Here is a 25,060-nt window from a genome sequence, read left to right on the forward strand (position 1 = left end):
TGCCATTTCCTACTCCAGGGGATCTTCCCGAAACCTGCATCTCTTACAACTCCTGCAATGGCGGGTAGTTTCCTTACCACTAGCACCATCTGCGGAGAAGGCAATGGCACCCCACTCCAGTACTCTTGCCTGGAAAATCCTATGGACAAAGGAGCCTTGTAGGCTGCAGTCCATGGGGTCGCTAAGAGTCAGATACGACTGAGCGACTTCCCTTTCACTTTTCACTTTCACACATTGGAGAAGAAAATGGCAACCCACTCCAGTGTTTTTGCCTGGAGAATCCCAGAGACCGGGGAGCCTGGTGGGCTGCCGTCTCTGGGGTCGCACAGAGTCGGACACGACTGAAGTGACTTAGCAGCACCATCTGGGAGGCTTATTGGATATTGTTATCAATGAGCCTTGCCTGTGGATTATAGCCTTTCTAGGATGACTAATTATGATGTAAATTATGATTAGTCTACTCAAGGATTATTCTATACTTCTTCATTAAGTACATATATATTTCAGATACTGAGCTAGGTGCTATTGTGTCTGAGATGAAAGTATAATGTCCTAGTCTTTAAAGAGATTGCTAGTTAGTAAGCAGACAGAGTTGTAACAAACAATTACAAAATACCATTTTTTGAAAAGTACTTATGAGAGGTATATGCAAGTTGTCTCGATAGGCAGAGTTCCTTGCAACCAGGAGAATCCAGAAAATTTTTACTAGGAAAATAATGGTTGTATTGAATTTTTAAGGATAATGTATTATCCAAGTGGGCCAACTAGAAGTGCAGAGAAAATACCACGTGCGAAAAGACATTGATATGAATCGAAAGCATATGAATAAAGTAGGGGCAGAGGGTCCTAGTAGCTAAGTACCCTAGTAGAGGGTCCATGAGAAAGCAATGAGAGTATTTTCCTTATTTTCCTTTATAAAACAGTTTTGGAGGGTAGGAGTAGGCAGTCTTGTTTAAGATGGTGAGTCTTAAATATTGGTGCTAATTCAGACAGTGACTTAAGATGAAAAAGTAGTGATCATATGAGGAATGAGGGATTTCCTACTAATAAGCTCTTCCCACATTACCTAGAAGAGAGATTATGATTTTTCTCTGCTCTAGTTGTCTAAATCAATGAGAGTTTCAGCTCTCTTCTATCGGCAGTCTAGTCAATGCATTTGATGTGAGCTTGCTATTAGTATCTAATCGTACTTTTTCTGTTCATATATTAGTTTATTCAGTAGCTAGTTATTTTGTCAGTTGTCCATGTTGTTTGTCTTGGTGATAGGCCACAAAAAAATCATTTCTGTTTTTTACACCATTTACTTCAGTTTCAAATGTAGATAAGCACTTCAAAATTGTCATGATAATGACAGAGCCTCCCCAATTCTGGCACAAACATCTTAGACAAACCCCACCTCCTAATTTTCATGTTCTGATATTCTTCCTTATTAGTTTATGCCCATAAATTTTAATTACTTCTCCCATAACAACATTTTTAAGAATATGAGACTCCTCAGAAATCTGGGATTCCTTATTGTTCTTCATTTTCTTGTGAAATTTTATGTTTAATGTGTCTGCATTTTTTCCTGGTAAACTACTGTGCTATGCTGAGCTGTGAAAAGTCTGAAAGAGAAAATGTCCTTCAGCAGATGAGTAGATATATGTATGACATCCACTCCAGTGAAGTACTGTTCATTAATACAAACAAACAATTTGCTAATGCAGGAAACAACATGGCTAAATCTTAAGAGCATCATGTTGAGTAAAAACAAAACAGGTTTGACACAAAATGATGCTGTATCATTCCCTTTGTTTGAAATTCTTGAAAAGATGTAGTTAATCTGTGATAATAGAAAGCAATTTGTTTTCAGCCAGGATTAGGATATGGGATTGGCTGGGAAGGGGAACAGGAGAACCTTTTGAGATGATGGAAATATTCTGTTTCTTGATTATGGCAGTACTTATGCTAGTATATACATTTGTCGAAATGTACGTTTCTGATGGTATGTTTAAAATGAGTATATTTTACTATACATAATTTGTATCTAAATAGGGGCTTCCCAGGTGGCTGAGTGGTAAAGAATCTACCTTCAATGCAGGAGTCATGGGTTCGATCCCTGGCTGGGAAGATCCACCAGAGAAGGAAATGGCAACCCACTCCATTATTCTTGCCAAGGGAAATCCCACGGACAGAGGAGCCTGGCAGGCTACAGTCCGTGGTGTTGCAGAAGAGTCAGACATGACTTAGCAGCTAAACAACAACAAAGTTCATTTAAAGAAAAGTATTAAGCAGGAATTATCCTGTTATAATCATGCCATGATGGAGAAAAACAAGTCCTCTTGATGTCTTGCACATCTTTCTAGCTAACTATGTTTGTTTCTATAACTGCTGCTACAAATTTCCAAACATGAATGGCTTAGTACAACAGAAATGTATTATCTCACAGCTCTGAAGGTCAGAAGTCAGGAATCAAAGTGTTGACAGGGCCTACTTACTCCCTTTGGAGTTTCCTGGGAAGAAGTTCTCCTTGACTTTTCTAGTTTATGGTGTCAGTATTCCTTGGCTTCTTTTTGGCTTATGGTCACATCACTCCAGGCCCTGCCTCTATCTTTACATCTCCTTCTCTCTGTGTCTCTCTCTTATAAGGACACTCAACATTGGATTTTTATAACGGGATAATCCATGATGATCTCGTCAAATACAAAGACACTTTTCCCAAATACAGTAACATTCAGTTTCCAGTGATTCAGTTCAGTTCAGTTCAGTCGCTCAGTCGTGTCTTGACTCTTTGCGACCCCAGGAATCGCAGCATGCCAGGCCTCCGTGTCCATCACCAACTCTCAGAGTTCACTCAGACTCACGTTCATCGAGTCAGTGATGCCATCCAGCCATCTCATCCTCTGTCGTCCCCTTCTCCTCCTGCCCCCAATCCCTCCAAGCATCAGGGTCTTTTCCAATCAGTCAACTCTTCACATGAGGTTGCCAAAGTACTGGAGTTTCAGCTTCAGCATCATTCCCTCCAAAGAAATCCCAGGACTGATCTCCTTTAGGATGGATTGGTTGGATCTCCTTGCAGTCCAAGAGACTCGCAAGAGTCTTCTCCAACACCACAGTTCAAACGCATCAATTCTTCGGTGCTCAGCTTTCTTCACAGTCCAACTCTCACATCCATACATAACCACTGGAAAAACCATAGCCTTGACTAGATGGACCTCTGTTGGCAAAGTAATGTCTCTGCTTTTGAATATGCTATCTAGGTTGGTCATAACTTTTCTTCCGAGGAGTAAGCGTCTTTTAATTTCATGGCTGCAGTCACCATCTGCAGTGATTTTGGAGCCCCCCAAAAGTCTGACACTGTTTCCACTGTTTCCCCATCTATTTCCCGTGAAGTGATGGGACCAGATGCCATGATCTTCATTTTCTGAATGTTGAGCTTTAAGCCAACTTTTTCACTCTCCACTGTCACTTTCATCAAGAGGCTTTTTAGCTCCACTTCACTTTCTGCCATAAGGGTGGTGTCATCTGCATATCTGAGGTTATTGATATTTCTCCCCACAGTCTTGATTCCAGCTTGTGCTTCTTCCAGCCCAGCGTTTCTCATGATGTACTCTGCATAAAAGTTAAATAAGCAGGGTGACAATATACAGCCTTGACGTACTCCTTTTCCTATTTGGAACCAGTCTGTGGTTCCATGTCCAGTTCTAACTGTTGCTTCCTGACCTGCATACAGATTTCTCAAGAGGCAGGTCAGGTGGTCTGGTATTCCCATCTCTTTCAGAATTTTCCACAGTTTATTGTGATCCACACAGTCAAAGGCTTTGGCATAGTCAATAAAGCAGAAATCGATGTTTTTCTGGAACTCTCTTGCTTTTTGGATGATCCAGCAGATGTTGGCAATTTGATCTCTGGTTCCTCTGCCTTTTCTAAAACCAGCTTGAACATCTGAAAGTTCACAGGGGAATACAATTTAGGCTACATCAACTAATATTATTATTCATTAATATAATGCTTCTCTGTGACTTGGTAAAAAATATAACTGTCCTCCAATTTCTAAACAGTATTCTCGGGTCATTATGGGATTCCATGAGTGAAAGCTTTCTCTTATCTCTCTTCTAAAACCATTGTGAAATGAATCTGATCTTTCGTGCATTATAGTAGCAAGACCTGTGACTAGTTGAAGGTTAGGAGAAACAGACAGAACTAACCTATTTAGGCCATCTGACTTAGGACAAAAGAGTTAAATAAGTAAACGAAGCTCTGAAGAGTTTTGTTAATACATTAAGTTTGAGAAGAAAGCCCTGACTATTAAAGTTATCTTGCCTTGTTCTGTCTTCTCTATGGATGAAGAACCTTACAAAATTGATAAAAGTAGTTAAGAATAAAGTTTTATTATTTTTGGATTCTTTGATTAAAATATGATTACTGTATCACTTCAACTTCTGATAAATAGAATAGGAAATTTTCAAAAATCGTATTTCTTATAATTTCAATGCAGACCAGCATAGCATTGAACTGAACATTTCAGTTTGATAAATTTTTGTTTGCAGCAGCTATTTTATTAAAGTGTATACAATGCAGGCCCTCTCCTGTTCACTGGTGTGATGAATTGGGGCTGGGGTGACAGATTGTCTAAAAAATGTGAACTGTTGATCCACTTGAAGAATATGAATTGTTCTCAAATCAAAATTCTGAGCAGTAATAGTAATATATTCATTCTTTGTTCATACAGTTATATGTAAATAAATTGGAAGTTTAATTAAAAAAAAGGAAAGCCTTTGTAATGAACTAGGGTGTGTGTATGTATGCATGCTAAATCACTTCAGTCATATCCAGCTCTTTGCAAGCCTATGAACTCTAAGCTGCCTGGCTTTTCTGTCCATGGGATTCCCTGGGCAAGAATCCTGGAGTGGGTTGCCATGCCCTCCTCCAGGGGATCTTCCTGACCTAGGGATCAAACCTGCATCTCTTAGGTCTCTTGCATTGACAGACAGGTTCTTTACTACTAGCACCACCTGGGAAGTCTGAACTATGGTGCAGATCCAACCAAATATGAACCATCACTGGTTCTGTCTTAGAGAAAAGTTACAGCTTTATATCATCCCAAATGCTGCCTGGGCTTGGCAAGTGGACCTTATTACCCTGTGCCAGTATCAGTATACACTGATGAAAAAAAATGGTTTTGGAGTTTTCTGTGTCAGGATAGTAAAGCTGCTCGGGAGAAAAAAACATTGATGGGGCAGAAATACACCCAGATCACCCTGGGTCCTCCAGTTCTGCTTATCAAATGGTGATTTTATTCTTACAGAGAAATTAGAAAATCTTTCTTCTGATTGTGCTGTGTTTTGGAAATAATTGATGAGACCAGTTTATAATCTCTGTTAATTTATACAAATATATACACAGATATATTGTAATAAAATGGTATTATATAATTTATAATGAACACCCCAGGGGTACTTGCACTTTGTTTTGTTCTACTTTTAAGATGGTCAGCATTCTGTATAGGGCCAATAATAGCTCACTGATTTCCATTTAGCCCCTGTTTGGTGTTATATTTCCCACTTTATAAATTTGCAAACTGAGGCAGGATAAAGTTGGAACACTCTTCAAGCATAGCAAATCAGTGACAGAGTCTCCTGGCTTTATGTCTGAACCTCAAACCACTAAACTATGCTTTCCATATGTATTTTGATCTTCTCAAAGTATTTTTCTGCTGAGAAAGGAAAGTTATCTAGTATTCAAGTTAGAAAGTTAATTTCTCAATTTATTGTATCCCGTTGAGAATTAGTCACATTCCAGACTTAGAGCTTTCAACCTTGTTTTATTCTGGAGTGAGAATTGAATTATAAAATATGCTTAATCTCACAAGTTATGAATAACTTATGGACAGATGGACTTTTTTTTTAGGTCTATTACAAAATAATCTTTTGGTAAGCAGTTAATCAACGCAACTTCCTTTTCAAAACATCTGAATCTGAAGCAAATTAATTCTTAAATTTTATATCCTTTTAGGCTCAAACATGTGTGCCAGTAGTGAAATGAGTTATTTCCTTTTCAATTCCAAAAGCTTTGTTTTTTCTTTTTCCTTTAGAAGAAAAATTGCTGTTAAATGTTATGATGTTTTAACAAAGTTTTAAAATTTAGTTATTGATAAAAGACAAATTAAAAGCATCGAATGCAGTAATTCATCACTGAAAATACCCCTCTCCAAATTCTGAAATTACACACCAGTGAATCATTAAAAATTCTGAACTAGTTGAGCTCTTTTACCTTGAAATTATAGGAGGAGAGTTTAGGTTAAAGATAACACAGAGTTATACAGTTGTTTTATTATCTGGACATTAATCCCTAATGTTTTATTTTTCCCTTCCATTTCTTAAATCACACAGTAGCTATCTATATTTCATCTGTGCTTCCTCTTTCTAAACATTTTACCTGAGGCTAATACCTAGAAAGCTTTAGACCAAAAAAAAATTTCTGTGGGAATGATCAGATTTTATAAGGTGAAAGAACATCTTGAACTCATAGAATCCAGAAGTGTGTTTCCTCCTTTGGTTTGCTGACTGTATGGGTATTTTGGCTTATGGTGAAGTGAAGTGAAGTTGCTCAGTCATGTCCGACTCTCTGCGACCCCATGGACTGTAGCCAACCAGGTTCCTCCGTCTATGGGATTCTCCAGGCAAGAATACTGGAGTGGGTTGCCATTGGCCCTTAAATATCATGGATTATGGATCTGAGGAAACAGCATGTGTGATTTTAGTTACCATCCTTCTGTGAATGACTTCGAAATCTATGTCCACGAGCCTGACCTCTCATTCTCTTTCTTAGCCTCCGTTTCTTGCGATCTGAATAACATCTCTTCTTGGAAACTTGGCAAATACTGTAAAGAACTGATGGTTTGAAGCTGATAGGAATAGGACTTTCTCACTTTAATTTATTTTTAAACATTTTAATTGGATTATAATTAATATACAAGAGAACTATAAGTATTTTAATGTATATGTTTGGTGAGTTTGGATATATGCAGGCACCCATAAAATCATCATGATGGCTCTAAAGAATCCACCTGCAGTGGAGGAGACACGGGTACACTCTTGGTGGGGAAGATCCCCTGGAGAAGGAAATGGCAACCCACTCTAGTATTCTTTTCCTGGAGAATCCCATGGACAAAGGAGCTGGCAGGCTACAGTTCTTAGGGTTGCAAAGAGTTGGACACGACTGAGCACGCAAGCACTCACAGCAGAAGTTTCCTTGAGTCTTATTTATTTGTGTGTGATCTCACTTAACATGAGATCTGCCCTCTTAACAAATTTTTAAGAGTGTAGCACCGTGTTGTTAACTATAAGCATGATGTTGTATACCAGATCTCTAGAACCTAATGACATTGCATAACAAACTTTATACCGATTGAACAACTCCCATTTTTTTCTCTCCCTATCCCCTGGTAATTACTGTTCTATTCTCTGCTTCTGTAAGTTTGACTATTTTTTTAGATACTTCATGTAAGTGGAATCATGCAGTATTTGTCCTTCTATGTCTGCCTTATTTCACACAGCATCATGTTCTCCAGGTTCATCTGTATTGTTAGAAATGGCAAGATTTTCTTAAGGCTGAATAATGTTCTATCGTATGTATATACCACATTTTCTTTAACCATCTATTGATTTACAGTAGGGTTATAAAAGAATCTTCATGTTATGTTTTAAATCTGATAGAATCAGTACCCCTCATTAATTTTTTTACCCTGTGTGTTCTTACATATTTTTGAATATTCATTATTCTTATCATATACACAAAAAGGGACACAAAGAAACTTTTGAAGGTAATGGATATATCTGTTACCTTGGTGATGGTTTCATGAATGTATCCATGTCCAAACCCATCAAATTGTATATGTTAAATATGTGCAGTATTTGTATATCAATTATACCAAGAAAATTGTTTTTTTAAGTAATAAAAAATAATAAAAGTAATAAAACTCTGCAAGACACTGAAGTAGACTTGAACAAATATCAGCACTTCCTTTTTTCTTGGATAGAATAACTCAAATTCATAAAAATGTTGTCTCCCTTTGATATATGCAGATTTAATGTGAATGCAACTCAAATACCAAATACTAACAAGTATTTTTTTGAGCTAGAAAAATTGTAAAAATCTAACAACTTAGTCTAATTTCAGTTTTAGCTAAACAATAAGATTATAATAAAAGCCACCATACGGTGGCTCATTCTTTTTCCTATAAATGAAAGACTAGAGGGAGAGGTATATTTTTAACAAATTATTGATAGTACTTCTTGTGGATAAGCATTGTTTGAACTTAAGCAATTCATGCTTTCTTGATTTACTGAGAAATTATATACTCTCTTATAAATGAAGTTTACACTGTTAACCCATTACTATTCTAACATACTTTTTTTTTTGAGCTGTTATTTCCTTAGTGGTGATAAACTTGATCTTATCTTCACCCTCTTGCATCATCAGGGATGTCACATGAAACACCTATTATTTGATACACATTTATTGAGCACATTCCTTGTAGACACTCTGATAGACATAGGGATTCCAAGGTGAATAAGCTTCAATGTACTCAAGGTACCACTGCCTCAAGTTACAGTGAGAGAGACAAACAAAAAGAAATTATTACTATAGAATTAATAAACCTTGCAACTATGTATAGTTGCAGAATATAGAGATGTACAATTCTACCAGGGCTAGAGCCATTGAATGAGAAGCCATTAAGGATCCTGGCCAAAAAAAACCCCAAAAAACTATTGAAGTTACAGAATAGATCTAGAATAAAGAAGGATAAAAAAAAAAAAAAAGAATGGTTGAGATAACAGTGGCGGCTTAGAGAAAAGGGACCTCAAGGTCTTAATGAGATTAGAGAGCAGGTCCTCAGGAATGGGGAACAGAGAAATACAAGATTTTAGTTGAAAATCAAGATGTTTTGAGTAAGTAGCCATTGAGCAATGTCTCTTGACAAACTATCTGTATTTCAGGATATTGGCTGGAGTTAGATGAAACTCTGTGGCTATACACATGTGAAGCTAACTAATCCTTATAGATTTTAAACGCATGGTCTTGGCCTCAGTATATTTTAACCAACTAAGCTAAACAGCTGCAGATAATTTACAGATGATTGTCTCAGAAGAGCACAGTATAAATTTCCTTTGAAATACATCTGGAAAGGGATAAACAAAACATACTTTGTATTGTACTAACTTAATAGATTTGAAATTCATTAAGCCATATTTAAAATCCAAATACACCCAAGTTGACTCATGCCTAGAAATTATGAACATTTGTTCTTGATGGTACTGGTGGTGATGGTAGTCATGTTTTTCTCTTTTAGTTTTTATTCTTACTTTCCCAAAATTTATGATTTTGTAGGTCATTTTGTTCTAACCAATGCAATAAATAAATTTTTCTGTTTTCTTTTCCTCTCAAGACCGAGGAAAAGGATGATTAATTATCATCTTCTAACTTATCATTTAATTACAACTGTATCAAAATTCTGTTGAATTTTGATTTCTGTTGAATTTTAATTTATTTTAAAATACAAGTATAAAAGAGAATAAGAAGCTGATGCTATTTTCTATAGTGGGAAGAAGAAAACAATACTTGTGGAATTTTGTATACTTACTTGTTTTTAAAGCTGTTTTTAACAGCTTTAATTTGATCTGTATTAAAATTGTCAGTTTTTAAATCTGTCTTTTCAAGTATACTGTGGGTTTTTTGACTTTGGAGATCAGTTTTTATTCTTGGTGTTCATGGAGCCTAAAAATGCAGAGGCCTAAAATCATAATGCCAAGCAGTTAATAGCCACTTAATTGATGTATTTGAATGTAAATAAAAGTATCTCAAAATGTCATCTTGCTTAATCAGAAATTATCAATCATTATTTTAAATCTATCTTTAGTCATATCGTTGTGTTTATAACAACCAAGGATTCTTACGCTCATTAAACTTTTCAGATTGTCAGAGACAATGGTAACAGTAAATTTTTACCCTCCCAGTCTCTGAAAGTAGCTAGTAATTAATAATTTCAAAAGGAAGAGAATGTTTTCTGACCTGATTTAATTTATGTTTTCCAGGTTAATGATAGATTTCTTTATTAACAAGGTTCAAATTTAGAAATTGTGTAGAATGAAGACCTGTTATCCCCTACATTTTTTTTTTAATTGTACAAGTCCCATTCTCTTTATCCTAACTCTCCTTCTGGAGTCAGTTTTCAATTAAACTGTAACATATTGTTATTGAATATATGATGTTTTGCCTTGTTGTTGCATTATACTGGCTACTTCAAAATAAGTTTTAAAAGGATTTCATAATTTAAGTTCTTGGAAGTGTTAAAAACAGCTTTAAAAACCAGTAAGTATACAAAATTCTACAAGTATTGATTTCTTCTTCCAACTATAGAAAGTAGCATTAGCTTCTTTTTCTCTTTTATACTTGTATTTTAAAATAAACTAAAAAATTAAATCATAAGAGTACAACAGGCAGAAAAGCAAATCTGATTTCCTGTCTGATTTAAATTGAAGAATACTGGTTCCATTAACCGTAATTCATGTATAGCTTTTAGTAACAGCTAAGAAAAGATGTGTCATGAGCTTCAGCTTTATAATTCATATTTTTAGAAATTGTGTTAGTGTAAATGCTTATCAGGTCAGTAATAGCATGAATGTGCTTCTTGACATGCAGGTGTTTTCCAGTTATATCTTAGAATCAGCCAACAAAAGCAGGTAGATTAAGTAGAAGATAAAGTCTTCTGTTTTCAGCTGTTTCGGAACTGGTTTAATAAAAAAGTCATTTTAAAGACTTGGTTTCAATCTCATGAGAAGGACATCTGTATTGAAATAGTGTGCAGCTGAGGTCCCCTAGTGTCACAGCTGAATATGGCATCAGCTTTTAAGACTGTGAAGTGTTCTGTGTGTGTGTGTGTGTGAGAGAGACAGAGACAGAGAGATACAGAAAGAACAAAGATGAGAGATTACTACCTGAAAGCTGACTCAGAACAAATGATCACGGGAAACTATGTTCTTATGTTTTATTTGTTAATCAACCTCAAGGAAAATTGTCCTTTGTTTTTAACAGAGGAGGGGTTTGCATTCTTTCTTGTACACATTTTTATCAACATTATTGTAGTTGTTTTAAAGTTTGGAATCTTTTCATTTACATAGTTGGTTTTTATTTTTATTTTTTGCAGATGTTAATGAAAACTATTAATTCTAAATTGTTCTTGTGCCACAGGTTCCTTATTTGCTTAATACTGGCTGTTGTGGTGCTTTAATATGGGAGGAACTATTTGATAAATTAAAATAGTTTGTAGATCAGTTTAATTAGCATTCTTTATAAATAGTAAATTCTGTTGTTTTATTTTTTACATACTTCATGTAGAATATCAACTTATTGCCTTATTTTATAATATGGCTGACAACCGGAACCTACCAGACATATGAGGGACGAAATAGTTTGAAAGAGAGCCGAGGGAGAAAAAAATTTTTTCAAAAAAACTTAGCCCAGAGGAAATGAAGATAAACACACTTTTTTGTTTCCTAAATTAAAAATAATTCTAATAATTATCCTCAGAGAGACTCAAAAGAATAATAAATTCATAGCCAAAGAACAGGATGTACTGAAAAGGAACAACTAGAGACCAGAAGAGAAGTCTTGGAAATTAAATAATAGGCCATGCTCATAGGAAATAAAGCATAAAGTTGATAGAATGAATCTAATTTTCATCTGCCCCCTAAGAGTTCTGACTAAAAGATACAGTAGAAGGAGAAAATAATCAAAGATAGAACAAATCAACTTTTCCTTGTTAATGTTTTTGCCTTAATGAAACATGAATTTTTAGATTGGAAGATCACACCTGATACTTACAAATCCTCAAATGCCCACACACTGGACATGTTGGACTAAAGTTTTTATAGGTCTAAGAATATGAAGTACAACAGAATCCTGAAAGCTTCCAGAGGGGAATAACAAGGTATCTACAACAGAATTAAGAAAAGACTGATATTTATTACATTTACCACTATCAATTTGAAGACAAGGAGAAATTCTATGTTCAAATACAATAGACATTTTAAGACATGCCATGCTTTAAAATATCTACTCCTGCCACCCTTATGAAAAATTTTCTTATGAGTATATTCTAGCTAAAAAAAAAATACAAAAATGAGGTATGAAAATGGTGGTAGCTGATGATAATCTTTATGAATAGAGTTATAATTATAAAATTATAGCATCTATTAATCCTGATGATGGAGATATCTCTTGAGAGCTAGGGGTTAAGTTGGCTTCAGTTTTTATTTTCTTCTCTGCTTAGTTCTACTGCAAATTTTTACTGTATGTAGTGTAGCGGCGTACCAATCACTTCCCATGTGTCTCAGAGTAGAAGCCAAAGACCTAAATGGCCTAAAGTGATCTAGCCCTCTGACCTTGCTACCTCTCTGACCTCATCTCCTATCAGCGCTACCCTTTGCTCACTCTGCTGCATACACACTAGCTTCATTGTGTTTTTGATGTTTTTTTCCCAGATTGTTCCATTTGTTCTTTGTTCTCCTTTTATTCTACCTGCTTTTAGGTTAACTATTTTTAAAATTATTTCATTATGTCTCTATTATTAGTTTGTTATTTATACCTTTAAAAAATTAATTTAGTAGTTACTCAGATGTTAATTTGATTTTTTTAAGTATGATTTAAAGTGTTAAAAAAAAATGAGAATAAAGGAAATCTATACCCTAATAATAGTGGTTTGTGGGATTGGGTTTGAACTAATCTCCCCTAGTTTTCTTTATATTCTTCCTAACTTCCTATATGAATGATGTTTTATTTAAAAAAAAAAAAAAAGGAAGGGAGAGGGAATGAGAGAGAGAAAGAGGAAGAAACTGGGCCTCCCTATGGAAGTTGGCTTAAGAGAGCATAGGATAAGAAAGATTTGATAAATCATAAATTTTGGACATTACCTTGCAGATTGATATGGAAAGTAAGCTCATGTCTCTCTGCCATAAAATATAGCTGTTTTTCAGGGACATAGGTGTGTTGTCTTGAGCAGGATCCATGGTTTTCATTGATTTGGTTCTGCCATACATCTGAAATTTCCTGATAATTTGTTAAAGCCCAACCTGCAGAAGGTCATTTGCACCCCACCAATATTACTCTCCCTTCCTGGAGAACAGGACTGCAGTCGGAGTAGTTGTTTGGAAACTGTAGGTTCTTTTTAAGATCAATTCTGCTGTAATTGTAAAATCAAATATGCCTGAGTAGATACTTTAGAAAATGTATAGAGTCTATTTTCTCTGATTAGAGGTGGTACAATAAAAAGAAAACTCTTTGGGAAATTCCCTGGCAGTCCAGGGACTCCATGTTTTCCCTCCTATGGTCCTGCCCAGGTTGGGGAATGGGAACTAAAATCCCACAAGCTTCATGGTCAAAAAAATATATATATATATATATATATATGTGTATGTATGTATGTATATAGGTAGATATTTGAATTTTATCACTGAACCTCGTTTTATTTCTTAAAACAGGTTCTATATCTGCTTTGTAATTGCTCTATTGATCTGTGATTTTTTGTTTTCTTTGTAGCTATTCAAAGGTTTTGTGCATAGCATTTGAGGTACTTCAGGGCTTGCAGTATATGAATAAACATGGTATAGTACACCGGGCACTGTCTCCTCATAATATCCTGTTGGATCAAAAGGTAATCATCAATAGTACATTAAATATTTGTTTTTTTTATTTCAAGTTATAGCCTGCTGAAAGAATTAGAATGTCTTAAGAGTATTCATAATGAAAAGATTATATGAACGTAATGTACTTGTGGTTGTTTAAAAAGAAACTATGTCTAATTATATAAATCCGTGTGTTTTTTACATACACTATTCTTTTTTCCCTGGACTCATTTTCTGCCTTCATGTTTTATTTTTCCTTTCACTCATTTTGTGAAATACACATTGAGACTTCTCAGTCCACTCTTTCTGTGGATTTGCTTTTATCTTAAAAAAGATTCTCTGACTATTTACATAGAATATTTTTCTCATAGTACAGCTGAATAGTGTTTTCTCCATTTTATTCTTCTTTTCTATTTCTTTTTTACTTTGTCATTTATTTTCTTTGTTTACCAGCTATTTGTACGTAGCTTATTTTTTAAATTGAAGTGCTGATTCTCTGCTTGGATTCTTATGGGAGATTAAATAAGAATCTAGTCCACCTCTATTGTGGGTATTATGTGAATTATGGGTAGCAAGGTGATTTTCTTAAAGAATTTTATTATTTTTTTATAAGCATATAAAATAGTTTGAGGAAACTTTTTCTGGGGAATTATTTTTTGTATTACTAGGATTTTTCTCTTCTAGACTTTCAGTATATGCTCTATGATATTAAAACTAAGATAAAATGGTGCTTATAATTTCAAGGTTAAGATAATAGAGTAACTAATTGAAATTGTTTTTAAAATATAAATGTTTTGTAATTCTGGGAGATACAGCTCTTAAAAAAGAACTTCTAAACTGAAAAAAAAAATTAAGTTCTAAGCATCTAAAAGGGGAAAATCTTAAGAGATTTATATAATGTGGATTTGCCTTTTAAGAATCTTACTTTTGTGGTATTTATGATTATTCTAAAATAATATAAAAATTGTTGGGCATAAAGCAGATTCACTAATATCTTGATTTGTGAACATACCTTTTCAAGTTAAAAACTTCCATGTTGTTTAAATCATAACATTGTGAATGGACTTGCAATTCCTGAAAACAATTTATTTTGTGAAAATCAACACAAAATATTCTAAGCAAGGATTCAAAATAATTAACAACATATTTTGTTTTTTAAAGGAGCTCAGAAAATATAAGCAGCAACAATTTTTAAATGTTATTTGTCATTTTGATATAATATATATTGTATTTGTATATGTTTGTAATGAATATAAAGCAGATGTCAAACACTGACAAATTTTTTAAAATAAATTTATGATAAAATATAATTTTTTATTAATGTATCTGACTGTATGATAGTGTTACTTATAAAATGTATAATCATAATTTTCCCTGCCAATAGTATGAACATATTTTATGTGATATTTTTTCTTCCTTTGTCATTGTAGGGACATGTTAAATTGGCTAAATTTGGACTTTATCACATGACAGCATATGGTGACGATGTTGATTTCCCAATTGGGTAAGAATATGTTTTGGGTTTTTTTTTTTTTTTTTTGAGTTCTATCTTCAACTTTCTAATTTTTTATTAAGGGTATATTTGTTAGTTTGTTATTTTTGACATGAAACTACCTTTTTAAAATTAAAAATATCTTAATTTTCCATATACTTTTAAGGGGAGACAATGAGTTTTTCCCAGCATACAGAAGTTCCCTGATATTGATTTTTCATTGAATTAGTAGTGAAGCTAACAGATTATTGAATTCTTCACTATATATTATAAAAATTAACCTTATTTCATTCAGAATTAGGTAAATTTAAGGCAAAAAGGCTGACAAATAATAATGTATATTCCTGAAAAGACTGAGAAAAATCATTCTCATGTTATTTTCTAATGTTTTTAATTTAAATATCTGTTCTCTAAGATATAATTGGATATTAAGCCTCGAGTCAGGTAACTATCAGTAATGGGGTGGATTCTGTAACTGAAAGTCTGTATTATAAGTTTGGAGAGTTTCTTTATATGGAATTCCAGATTTATATTGGCCTCCAAAAAGAGAATGAAAGTTTACTTCATCCTGGACTCAATTAAAGCTTTTAATATAGATGTTTGTGTTATATTTATAGTGTGGTTGCTTTTTAAATATGTTAATAATGTAATACTTTTATAAATGTGTAATTTTGACCTTATTTTAGGTACATAGAAGTTACAAAATAGTACAAAAATTTCCCGTATCGCCTTTATTTAGTCTCCAAATGTTAGCTTTTCACAACTTTTGTTTTCTCTCTTTCTTTTATCTTATATGTATATGTGTTGTTGTGTATAATATAATTTTTTCTGAATTGTTTAAGAATTATTAGTGTTATAATGGCATTTTACCCTTAAATACTTCAGTTTGTAATTTCTGAAGTAAGGAGTTTTCTTTCAGAACCACAAAATAATTATCAAAATCAGGAAATTAAAGCTGATTTAATACTATTCTTTAAAGACCTTATGAATATTTTTTAATTGCTGTGATATGCCTAATGGTATGCATTTGTGTTTTGCTCTTTGGGCCCTCTAAAATCAGTTTTTGTCACTCTATTATTGGAACTTGTGGTTTGGAGTAATGGTGTATGTTTCTGCAGGAAAATATGTTTTAAATTTCTTTTTTTTTAATTGGAGTATAATTGCTTTACAATGTTGTGTTCATTTCTACTGTACAACTCTGTGAATCAGCTATATGTATACACATATCCTTTCCCTTATGAGCTTCCCTCCCACCCTTACTTCCACCCATCTAGGTCATCACAAAACACTGACCTGGGCTCCCAGTACTGTAAAGTAGCTTCCCACTGTCTATCTGCTTTAGGCATAATAGTGAATATGTATCAGTGCCACTCTCTCAATTTGCCCACCCTCCCCTTCTCTCCCTGTGTCCACGAGCCCATTCTCTATGTCTGCATCTCTATTCCTGCCTTGCAAATAGGTTCATAAAAATGATCTCATTTGTGAATTTTTTTTATCTAAGTTAACTTCTAGGTTTCTTAAAATTTTCATTTGTTTGAACATAGCTAATCTTAAAATAAATTGTTTAATCATTCCTTCCTTTATTTATTAAGAAAATATTTATTAAACACCTTTTCTTAAGGCTGCTGGATATACAAAAATGGATATGATAGGTCCCCAACTTCAAGAAGCTCATTATTTAATGGAAATTTTTCTGTTTTGATGACTTATTAATGTGCATGAATTCATAGTTTATAGTTTTGACTACCATGTGGCTGTAGGCAACAAATAGTTGTTATCACAAGCACAAAAACAGTATTTTATAAAAATAGCCTATGCTTTATTTGTTAAAAGAAAACCTTTTCAAATAATAAAATTAAATTTATAGTAAGGCTCTGGTATCATCATCATGTGTTATAATTACCCTTTGAAATAGCTTTTAGGCAGCTATAGTAAGCGTGATCCTTCATTTTGTCTAAATTTATATGTGACAACTCCAAAACCAATACAAACAAAAATTACTTTAATTTTTTATCTTTCACTTAAAGGTGCTTTTAGGTTTTAATGATGAATAGAAGAAAGGAAGTGATTTTTTTAAAGCATATCAAACATTTTGAAGAGGTACATTTGAATTTAAAATGCTTGGATAGAATTGGTCTCATGTGCCATTTGGTTTGGCTTACTTTGAAGTCTTGGACGCAAAAGTTCTGACCAGAAAGTATCAAAGAGTAAAATGTGAAACCTTAGCCAGGAAAAATAAAGTGATCAAACAGCTAAGTCATGAAAGAAAATATTTACACCAGACGAAGCTTGCAGTTGATTCAAAAGACAAATATTAAGGAACAAAAAAGTAAAACATTAACATCTGTTTCAAAATACTGTAATGAGTTAGAAATTGGACATTCATTTCAGCTGGCCAGTAGCTTAATACCTTGTTAAAACATCAGACAGATGGTGAAAACCACTTGTATTTATCTCACCAGTCATACTCACGGCAGAGTTCTGGTAATTTTCTGAGTGTTAAAATGCAGTGCTAAAGAAGAGGCACTGTTAGAAGGAGATAATCTATATTAAAAAATAAGCCTAACGTATACTATTTTTATTAATTAACTTAACATGTCCTTGATTAAAAAGGAAATTAAAATATTTGGAGCATAAGTCACCTCTGTACTTTCAGAGGTCATCAGTCAGAAGTTTTAGATATAGCAGTTTACGTGTAGTAATCCTTGACTTTTCACTACCCATTTTATTATTTTGGAGTTAGATGTGCTGGAAATCAGAATTAAAAATGAACAGTTTGCCTTCTGGATGTATCGTGCTAATGATGACAGAAATAAAGCATTGCATTTGTGTCTTTTTTTTTCATTTCTATAAAACTTCTTTATGTATTCATGAATATTTGTAACAGTTTTGTGAGAGAAATTATTGTTCCTGTTTTACAGATTAAGAAACCCAAATCACATATAAAATAAATGATAGGACTGGAATTAGAATACAGGCTTTATGGTATCAAGGTCATTGCTTTTCCACTAGACTTCACTTATCTGAAGAGATTCACACATTTATTTATAAGAGCAGTATGATCAACTAAGGGTAAAATGGCATCATAGTGCCAATTTTGTCTATGAAAATGTACCTCAACCTTTTTAGTTATCAAGGAAATACAAATTAAAACTATTGTATAATGGTTTGTGAGTCTCACCCCCAGATGCCCAAATATTAGAAAGTCTGCCACTGCTGTCCAACAAGTATTGGAGAAGTAAGCAATAGAATCTGTTGTACACTGCTAGTAGGAGTATAAATTGGTACAACCCCTCTCAAGAAGCATTTGGTGTGGTGTTATAAAGTTGAAAGTGCACATGTCTTATGGCCTAGCAATTTGGTGTGGGGTTTATACTCCTGGGGAGACTTTTGCTAGAAGTGTTGCTACACAACAACATACTATGTATTGAAATACATATACTTTTTCTAGCAACATAGTTTATAGTACAAAAAGAAAGGAAATGCTCATTGACATTTGAATGAATAATATATTCATAAAACAGACATAAAAATTAATGACTTAAATCTACTTACAGCAATGTGAATGGCTCTTTTAAATAACTATTGTTGACTAAAAAAAGCAAATCACAAAGGAATAATGGCAGCATAACTCCAGTACTATAAAGTTCAGATATGTGCTTAACTAAACAATATGATAATACTTTTTAGGGTTACAAACATGGTAAAACTATAAATAAATGGAAGAGAATTATCAACACACAAATAGGGACTTTTAGTGATAATTTCATATTCTTATTTAAACTGGCTGGTAGGTACATGAGTGTTCTTTTAAGCTTTATTCTTTACATCTTATTCACATTAATAGTCTGTATTTTATATTTACTAAAGCAATTTTTTTAAAAACTTATGTTGGTGAAGGTTAAGGAAAAGAGGCAATCCTATATACTGCTTATGAGAATATAAATTGCCATAACTCAAAAGGGCAACTTGGCAACATATATAAAATTTTAAAATTCATCTACCTTGTGACTTTGTAGTACCATGTCTAGGAATTTGTCTTTCATCCATATATTTTGGGAAATGGGATATCTGTAATATATCCATGTAAGAATTTTAAGTAGTAGTCAACTTCCAAATATCCTCCTTCAGAGTTGTATCACATAAATTAAGTATCTCAATGCAATGAAATTATTGACAGTTTTCAAAAAGAATGAGACAGATCTATACCTATTTTATAAGAATAATCTCTAAAATATATTTTGAGTGAAAAAGAGTACTGCTGCTGCTAAGTCACTTCAGTCGTGTCTGACTCTGTGCGACCCCATAGACGGCAGCCCACCAGGCTCCCCCGTCCCTGGGGTTCTCCAGGCATGAACACTGGAGTGGGTTGCCATTTCCTTCTCCAATGCATGAAAGTGAAAAGTGAAAGTGAAGTCACTCAGTTGTGTCCGACTCTTGGCAACCCCATGGACTGCAGCCTTCCATGCTCCTCCGTCCATGGGATTTTCCAGGCCAGAGTACTGGAGTGGGTGCCATTGCTTTACAGAATAGTGCATATACTATACTTCCCTATAGGGCAATGATGATAAACGATCAACTTTATTTGTACATAAATATGTGTGAGTGACTGGAGTACAGAGATTGGAGAGGGTCTTACATTTCAATTTATATGCTTTTTACAGATTTTGACATTCCTACTATTCAAAAGAATAAATACTATTTTCAAAGATAAAATTTAAATAAAAGTTAAGTATAAAGAGAAGATAGGCAGTAAGGAAGAAGGAAAAACACTTGGAAACTTCGAATTCTGAAGGCAATGTGTTAATACAGAGGAAAACAAAGAAAGGAGCTAAAGGCGAGATAGGTTTAACATTCCTTGAGACTCATATATTTCCTCTTGATTCCTAGACATAAGGCCTGTATTATGGTAGTTAAGAATTCTTCCTAGCAAGAGTTCATTTAATCTCATTGAGCTTTTGTATGGATTATACTGTGCTGATAGTAAAAACGTACCACTAAGTACATATTTCCCCCTTTCTAGCTCATAGTAATAAATTCATTCTTAAATTATACCATTTTAGGTACCCATCATACTTGGCACCTGAGGTGATTGCACAAGGAATTTTCAAAACCAGTGATCATGTGCCAAATGAAAAACCATTGCCTTCTGGCCCCAAATCAGATGTCTGGTCTCTTGGAATCATTTTATTTGAACTCTGTGTGGTATGTATAAAGAAATATTAAACTAATAAAAATTGTTTATTAGAAAAATATTTTGGGGTAGGAAAGCTATTTAGTAATAGCATCTTTTTATCTTTTTTTGCAAATTGACTAGATATGGGGATAAAAGACTGAAATCTCAATTTGATTTTTTTAAAAGTCCCACTTGACCATTTACTTGAATATTATTTTGGTATACCTAGAAATATTTGCACCTGTACTAAGTATTAAAAACTTACACTGTATTAAGTGTAAACAGCATATTTAGAAACGTTTACACTAAAACTGCTTACACATTTCAGTATATTCATGCTCTCTCCCATCTATGGTATTCTTTCTTCCTTAAATACCTTTTCCTCCCCTGTTCTGTCTTCAATAAGACTCACTTGTAAGAGTTGGCTTTTTATGAGGCCTTCCTGAAATATCCTCTAAATTTATTTGTGTGATAAAGACTATACAGTTATTGTAAACAAAGGAATTAAAAATGCAGTAGCTTAGAGCGTTCCCTGATGGTCCAGCTGGTTAAGAATTCGAGCTTCCAATGCAGGGGGCGCAAGTTGCACCCCTGGTTAGGGAACAAAGATCCCACGTGCATGCAGCCAAAAAAATAAAATGCCAATATCATCATAAAAAAGATTTTTTTAATGCAGTGCCCAAAGGACACAGATGTTTTTCTCCCTCATGTAACAGTCCTCAGAAAGAGTGGGCTCTGTTCCACAATGTCATGCCAAAACTTTGGCTATCAGGGATCGCTCCGAAAGATGCTGCTTTATCCTCCTTTTTAGCCATAAGAAAAGGAGAGGAGTGAATTCTTGGTTACTGTCTTTAAGAAGATGATGTAAACGTTGCAGGTTTCCACTCTACTTTTCACGAGTGACAGTTTACTCATGTGGCCATAGATAGGTGCCTAATAGATCAGGATGAATTTGGAGGGACAGCTAATATTTTGTTGATTCTGCCTCCAGGTACCTGCCATGGTTAGTCTCTGTTTTCTTTATTCTCTTCTATTTTAGCATTTGTTATATTTGCCTACTTGGACAATGAGGTCTTTAGGGGCAGACAGTTTTATTATTTATCTGTTGTTCTGTCTTCCAGTGGATTTTTAAAGTATTTTTGAAATATTAACTCATTGATCTTTACCATATCTAAGGATTAGGATGATATTATTTTCATTTTGTGTGTTTTGTGTACCAGTTCAACAGCAGAGGTAGTAAAGCATAATAGTTAAGAGACAGGGTTTCATAGTCAGAGAGAGCTTGGTTTGAAATCTTATGCAACAAAGTGTAGTGTGACTTAAGGTAACTAATGTAACTAATATAGGGCATTATATCACAGTACATAAATGTTAGCTTTTATTATTAACACTTAAATGTTAACAATTACCTGGTAGCCTATACACTGGCATTGCTTTTTCTAAGGGAAAATGCCAGACTTGCTGATTCTTTGCTATCCTTTGTCTAGACCATCTTACTTTTCATTGGTATAAAAATATAGTAAATCTCATTTTTGTTTAAAATCATAGCCTAACTGAAAATTTTTGTTGGAATATAAACTATACATAAGCATAAATATGACAAATGTAACTTTTCCTTTTTATTACCATTACTTATATTTAAACTACTTAGGATCTGGGTAATTCTTATATGAATAATTCAGTTCAACAAATGTTGATGTGTATTTACTGTGTGTATAATAATACAACAGGAATAAACTGTGATTAAAATGTATTGTCAAAGAGCCTATAATGTAATACAAATCCATAAACTTTGAAGATAAGCACAAAGAACTGCATGAATTATAAGAAAGGAAATATTAATTCCGTAATAGGGGCTTCATGACATTTTAAGAGGTACTCAAAGTTTAGACAGTCCAGTTTTAGGATGCTTTAAATCTTCCTCTACCTCATCAAACCTTTAGATTTCATATAAAATATTAAATATAAATTAATAAGTAAAATGGATAGGAGCCATATCCTAGGAGACTTTGAGCCATATTGAGAGGATTATATTTATATAAGATGGGGGGGGGCATTTAAAGTTTTTAAGCAAGCTAAAATCAAACCTGCAGTTTTAGAAGATTAATTTTTTTTAAGGTGGGTCTTTTTTAATTTAATTATTATTGGAGTATAGTTGCTTCATAATGTTGTATTAGTTTCAGGTGTACATCAAAGTGAATTAGTTATACGTACACATACATCTACTCTTTTTTAGATACTTTTCCCATATAGATCATTACAGAGTATTGTATAGTACTTCCTGTGTTATACAGTAGGTCCTTAATAGTTATCTATTTTATATATAGTAGTGTATATTATATATGTCAACCCCAGTATCCCAATTTATCCCTCCCTCCCTTTACCCCCAGAAACCATAAAATTGTTTTCTACATCTGTAACTCTGTTTTGTAGATAAATTCATTTGTACCATTTTTGTTTAGATTCCACATGTAAGCAATATTATACAATATTTATGACTTATTTCACTCAGTGTGACAATCTCTAGGTCCATCCATGATGCTGCAGATGGCATTATTTCATTCTTTTTCATGGCCGAGGAATATTTCATTGTACATATCTTCTTTGTATTTCATTGTACCACATCTTCTTCATCCATTCCTCTTTCGGTGGACATTTAGGTTGCTTCCATGCCCTGGCTATTGTAAATAATACTGCAGTGGACTTTGGGGTGCATGTATCTTTTCAAATTATGGTTTTCCTGGGATATATGCCCTCTTAATCATATGGTAGCTCTGTTTTTAGTTGTTTAAGGAACCTCCATACTGTTCTCCCTAAAGGCTGTACCAATTTACATTCTCACCAACAATGTAGCACTGTTCTCTTTCCTCTGCACTCTCTCCAGCATTTATTATTTATAGATTTTTTGATGATGGCCATTCTGACCAGTATAAGATGATACTTCATTGTAGTTTTGATTTACATTTCTCTAATAATTAATGATGTTTAGCATCTTTTCCCATGCTTTTTGGCCATCTGTGTGTCTCTTTGGGGAAATTTCTATTTAGATCTTCTGCCCATTTTTTGATTGGGTTGGTTTTTTGTTATTGAGCTGCATGAGCTGTTTGTATATTTTGGAGATTAACCCCTTGTCAATTGCTTCATTTGCAAATATTTTCTCTCCTGTGGGTTTTTTTCATTTTGCTTATGATTTCCTTTGCTCTGCAAAAGCTTTTAAGTTTAATTAGGTCCCTTTTGTTTATTTTTGTTTCTCTTTTCATTACTCCAGGAGGTAGATCAAAAAAGATCTTGCTTTAATTTATGTCAGAGAGTGTTCTGCTTGTGTTTTTCTATAAGAGTTTTATGGTATCTGGCCTTACATTTAGGTCTAGAAGATTAATATTGATAGTAGTGTAAGAGAGAGGAAGGGCAGCTTGTTTTCAATGATCTCTCCACCTGTAGTTCTAATTTCATAAGACTTTAAGAAAGTTTTTTCTTCTCTATTAAACAAAAGAAAATCAGAGCCTCTTTTGCTGCACAAAGACCAAGCTGTATTCTTAAACCTTCTCCTTCTAAGTCTTTTTAAATGATCATACAAGTTTACTTTGTTTATAATAATAGAAACATAATAATAGCCAAAATTTCTGAAGCATTTTCTTTATTCAGAAAATGCTAAGCAGTTTTGTATACATCATATAACCTTCACTGCAACCTACATGGCGTGTATAGTTAACATTCCAATTTATAAATGAGGAAAGTGAGGTTTAAAGTGGTCAAGTAATTTACCCATAGTATATAACTCGTTGTGGAAAGTCCAGCTTAACACACAATAGTTGCTCAACACATAATCACTGAAGTTGTGCTTAATTCAAGACTCTTTTTCAAGGAGCCCTCTGAAGCCAATTAATAAGGAAACAACTAAAATATAACATATGTATCTTAAAATAAAGGGATATACCAGCTACTATGGAAAACACAAAGATGGTTATTTTAAGTCATTTTGAGAAGAGGAAGGAGTGTTGTGGAATATTTCTTAATGGAGACAACAGATTACCTGGATCATGATATATAAGTAAGAATTAGTTGGGCAGATGAAAGGGTAAAAAGACATTTTGGTCTCTTAATCAAATAAGTCTCCTGGAGTCCTTCTAGACAACCAGATATATGTGGGCCTCAAAAATGAAGAATGCTTGAGATCGAACTACAATGTAATGATTCTTAGATATACAGAATGTTTAAATGGTAAGCATTATGCAACATTAAAAAAATGTGTGTCACCAATGATTTTTCTTTAGAGGAGCCAATTCAAAAAAAGCTAATAAAACCTCTGAAGAGAAATAGAGATAATTGAAAAATAATTTTCAAAAATGAAAAATAAAACCTCCCTGGGAAGAATATGTGAATGATAATAAGAATTTGTTTTATCTTTTATGTAGGGAAGAAAATTATTTCAGAGTTTGGATATTTCTGAAAGACTAAAATTTTTGCTTACACTGGGTAAGTGTCTCACAATTGATTATCTTTCAGTTGTAAATATAATCTTTAGTGAGAGTAATTATGCACATAGAGAATGTGTTCTTCAAAACAGTGACTACACTGAAAAGGCTTCACTTTCTTCAGCTTTCCAATGATCAGTGATAAGCATTAACAGGGCAGTTTAAGCGCCCTTGAGATACTATAGGAGAGCTTTTCCTTATTCACTGTAAGGAATTATAATGTCCTTGGATATAATCTTAGCTTTATGATCTA

General features: G+C 33.6%; 1 protein-coding gene across 3 annotated transcripts in view; it reads left to right on the top strand.

The window, feature by feature from the left end:
* Positions 1 to 25,060, top strand: part of TBCK (TBC1 domain containing kinase) — a 202,038-nt gene that overhangs the window by 32,526 nt on the left and 144,452 nt on the right. The window contains exons 3-6 of one of the 3 annotated variants that reach the window (XM_068975131.1): positions 13,579 to 13,693; positions 15,095 to 15,168; positions 20,220 to 20,361; positions 24,748 to 24,808. In XM_068975131.1, the coding sequence (XP_068831232.1) occupies positions 13,579 to 13,693; positions 15,095 to 15,168; positions 20,220 to 20,361; positions 24,748 to 24,808 (392 nt within the window). The remainder of the gene's footprint in view (positions 1 to 13,578; positions 13,694 to 15,094; positions 15,169 to 20,219; positions 20,362 to 24,747; positions 24,809 to 25,060) is intronic. The other 2 variants (XM_068975132.1, XM_068975133.1) reach the window with 2 other exon arrangements.

The sequence above is a fragment of the Capricornis sumatraensis genome, chromosome 7 (assembly GCF_032405125.1).
Source record: "Capricornis sumatraensis isolate serow.1 chromosome 7, serow.2, whole genome shotgun sequence".
NCBI classification, from domain to species: domain Eukaryota; kingdom Metazoa; phylum Chordata; class Mammalia; order Artiodactyla; family Bovidae; genus Capricornis; species Capricornis sumatraensis.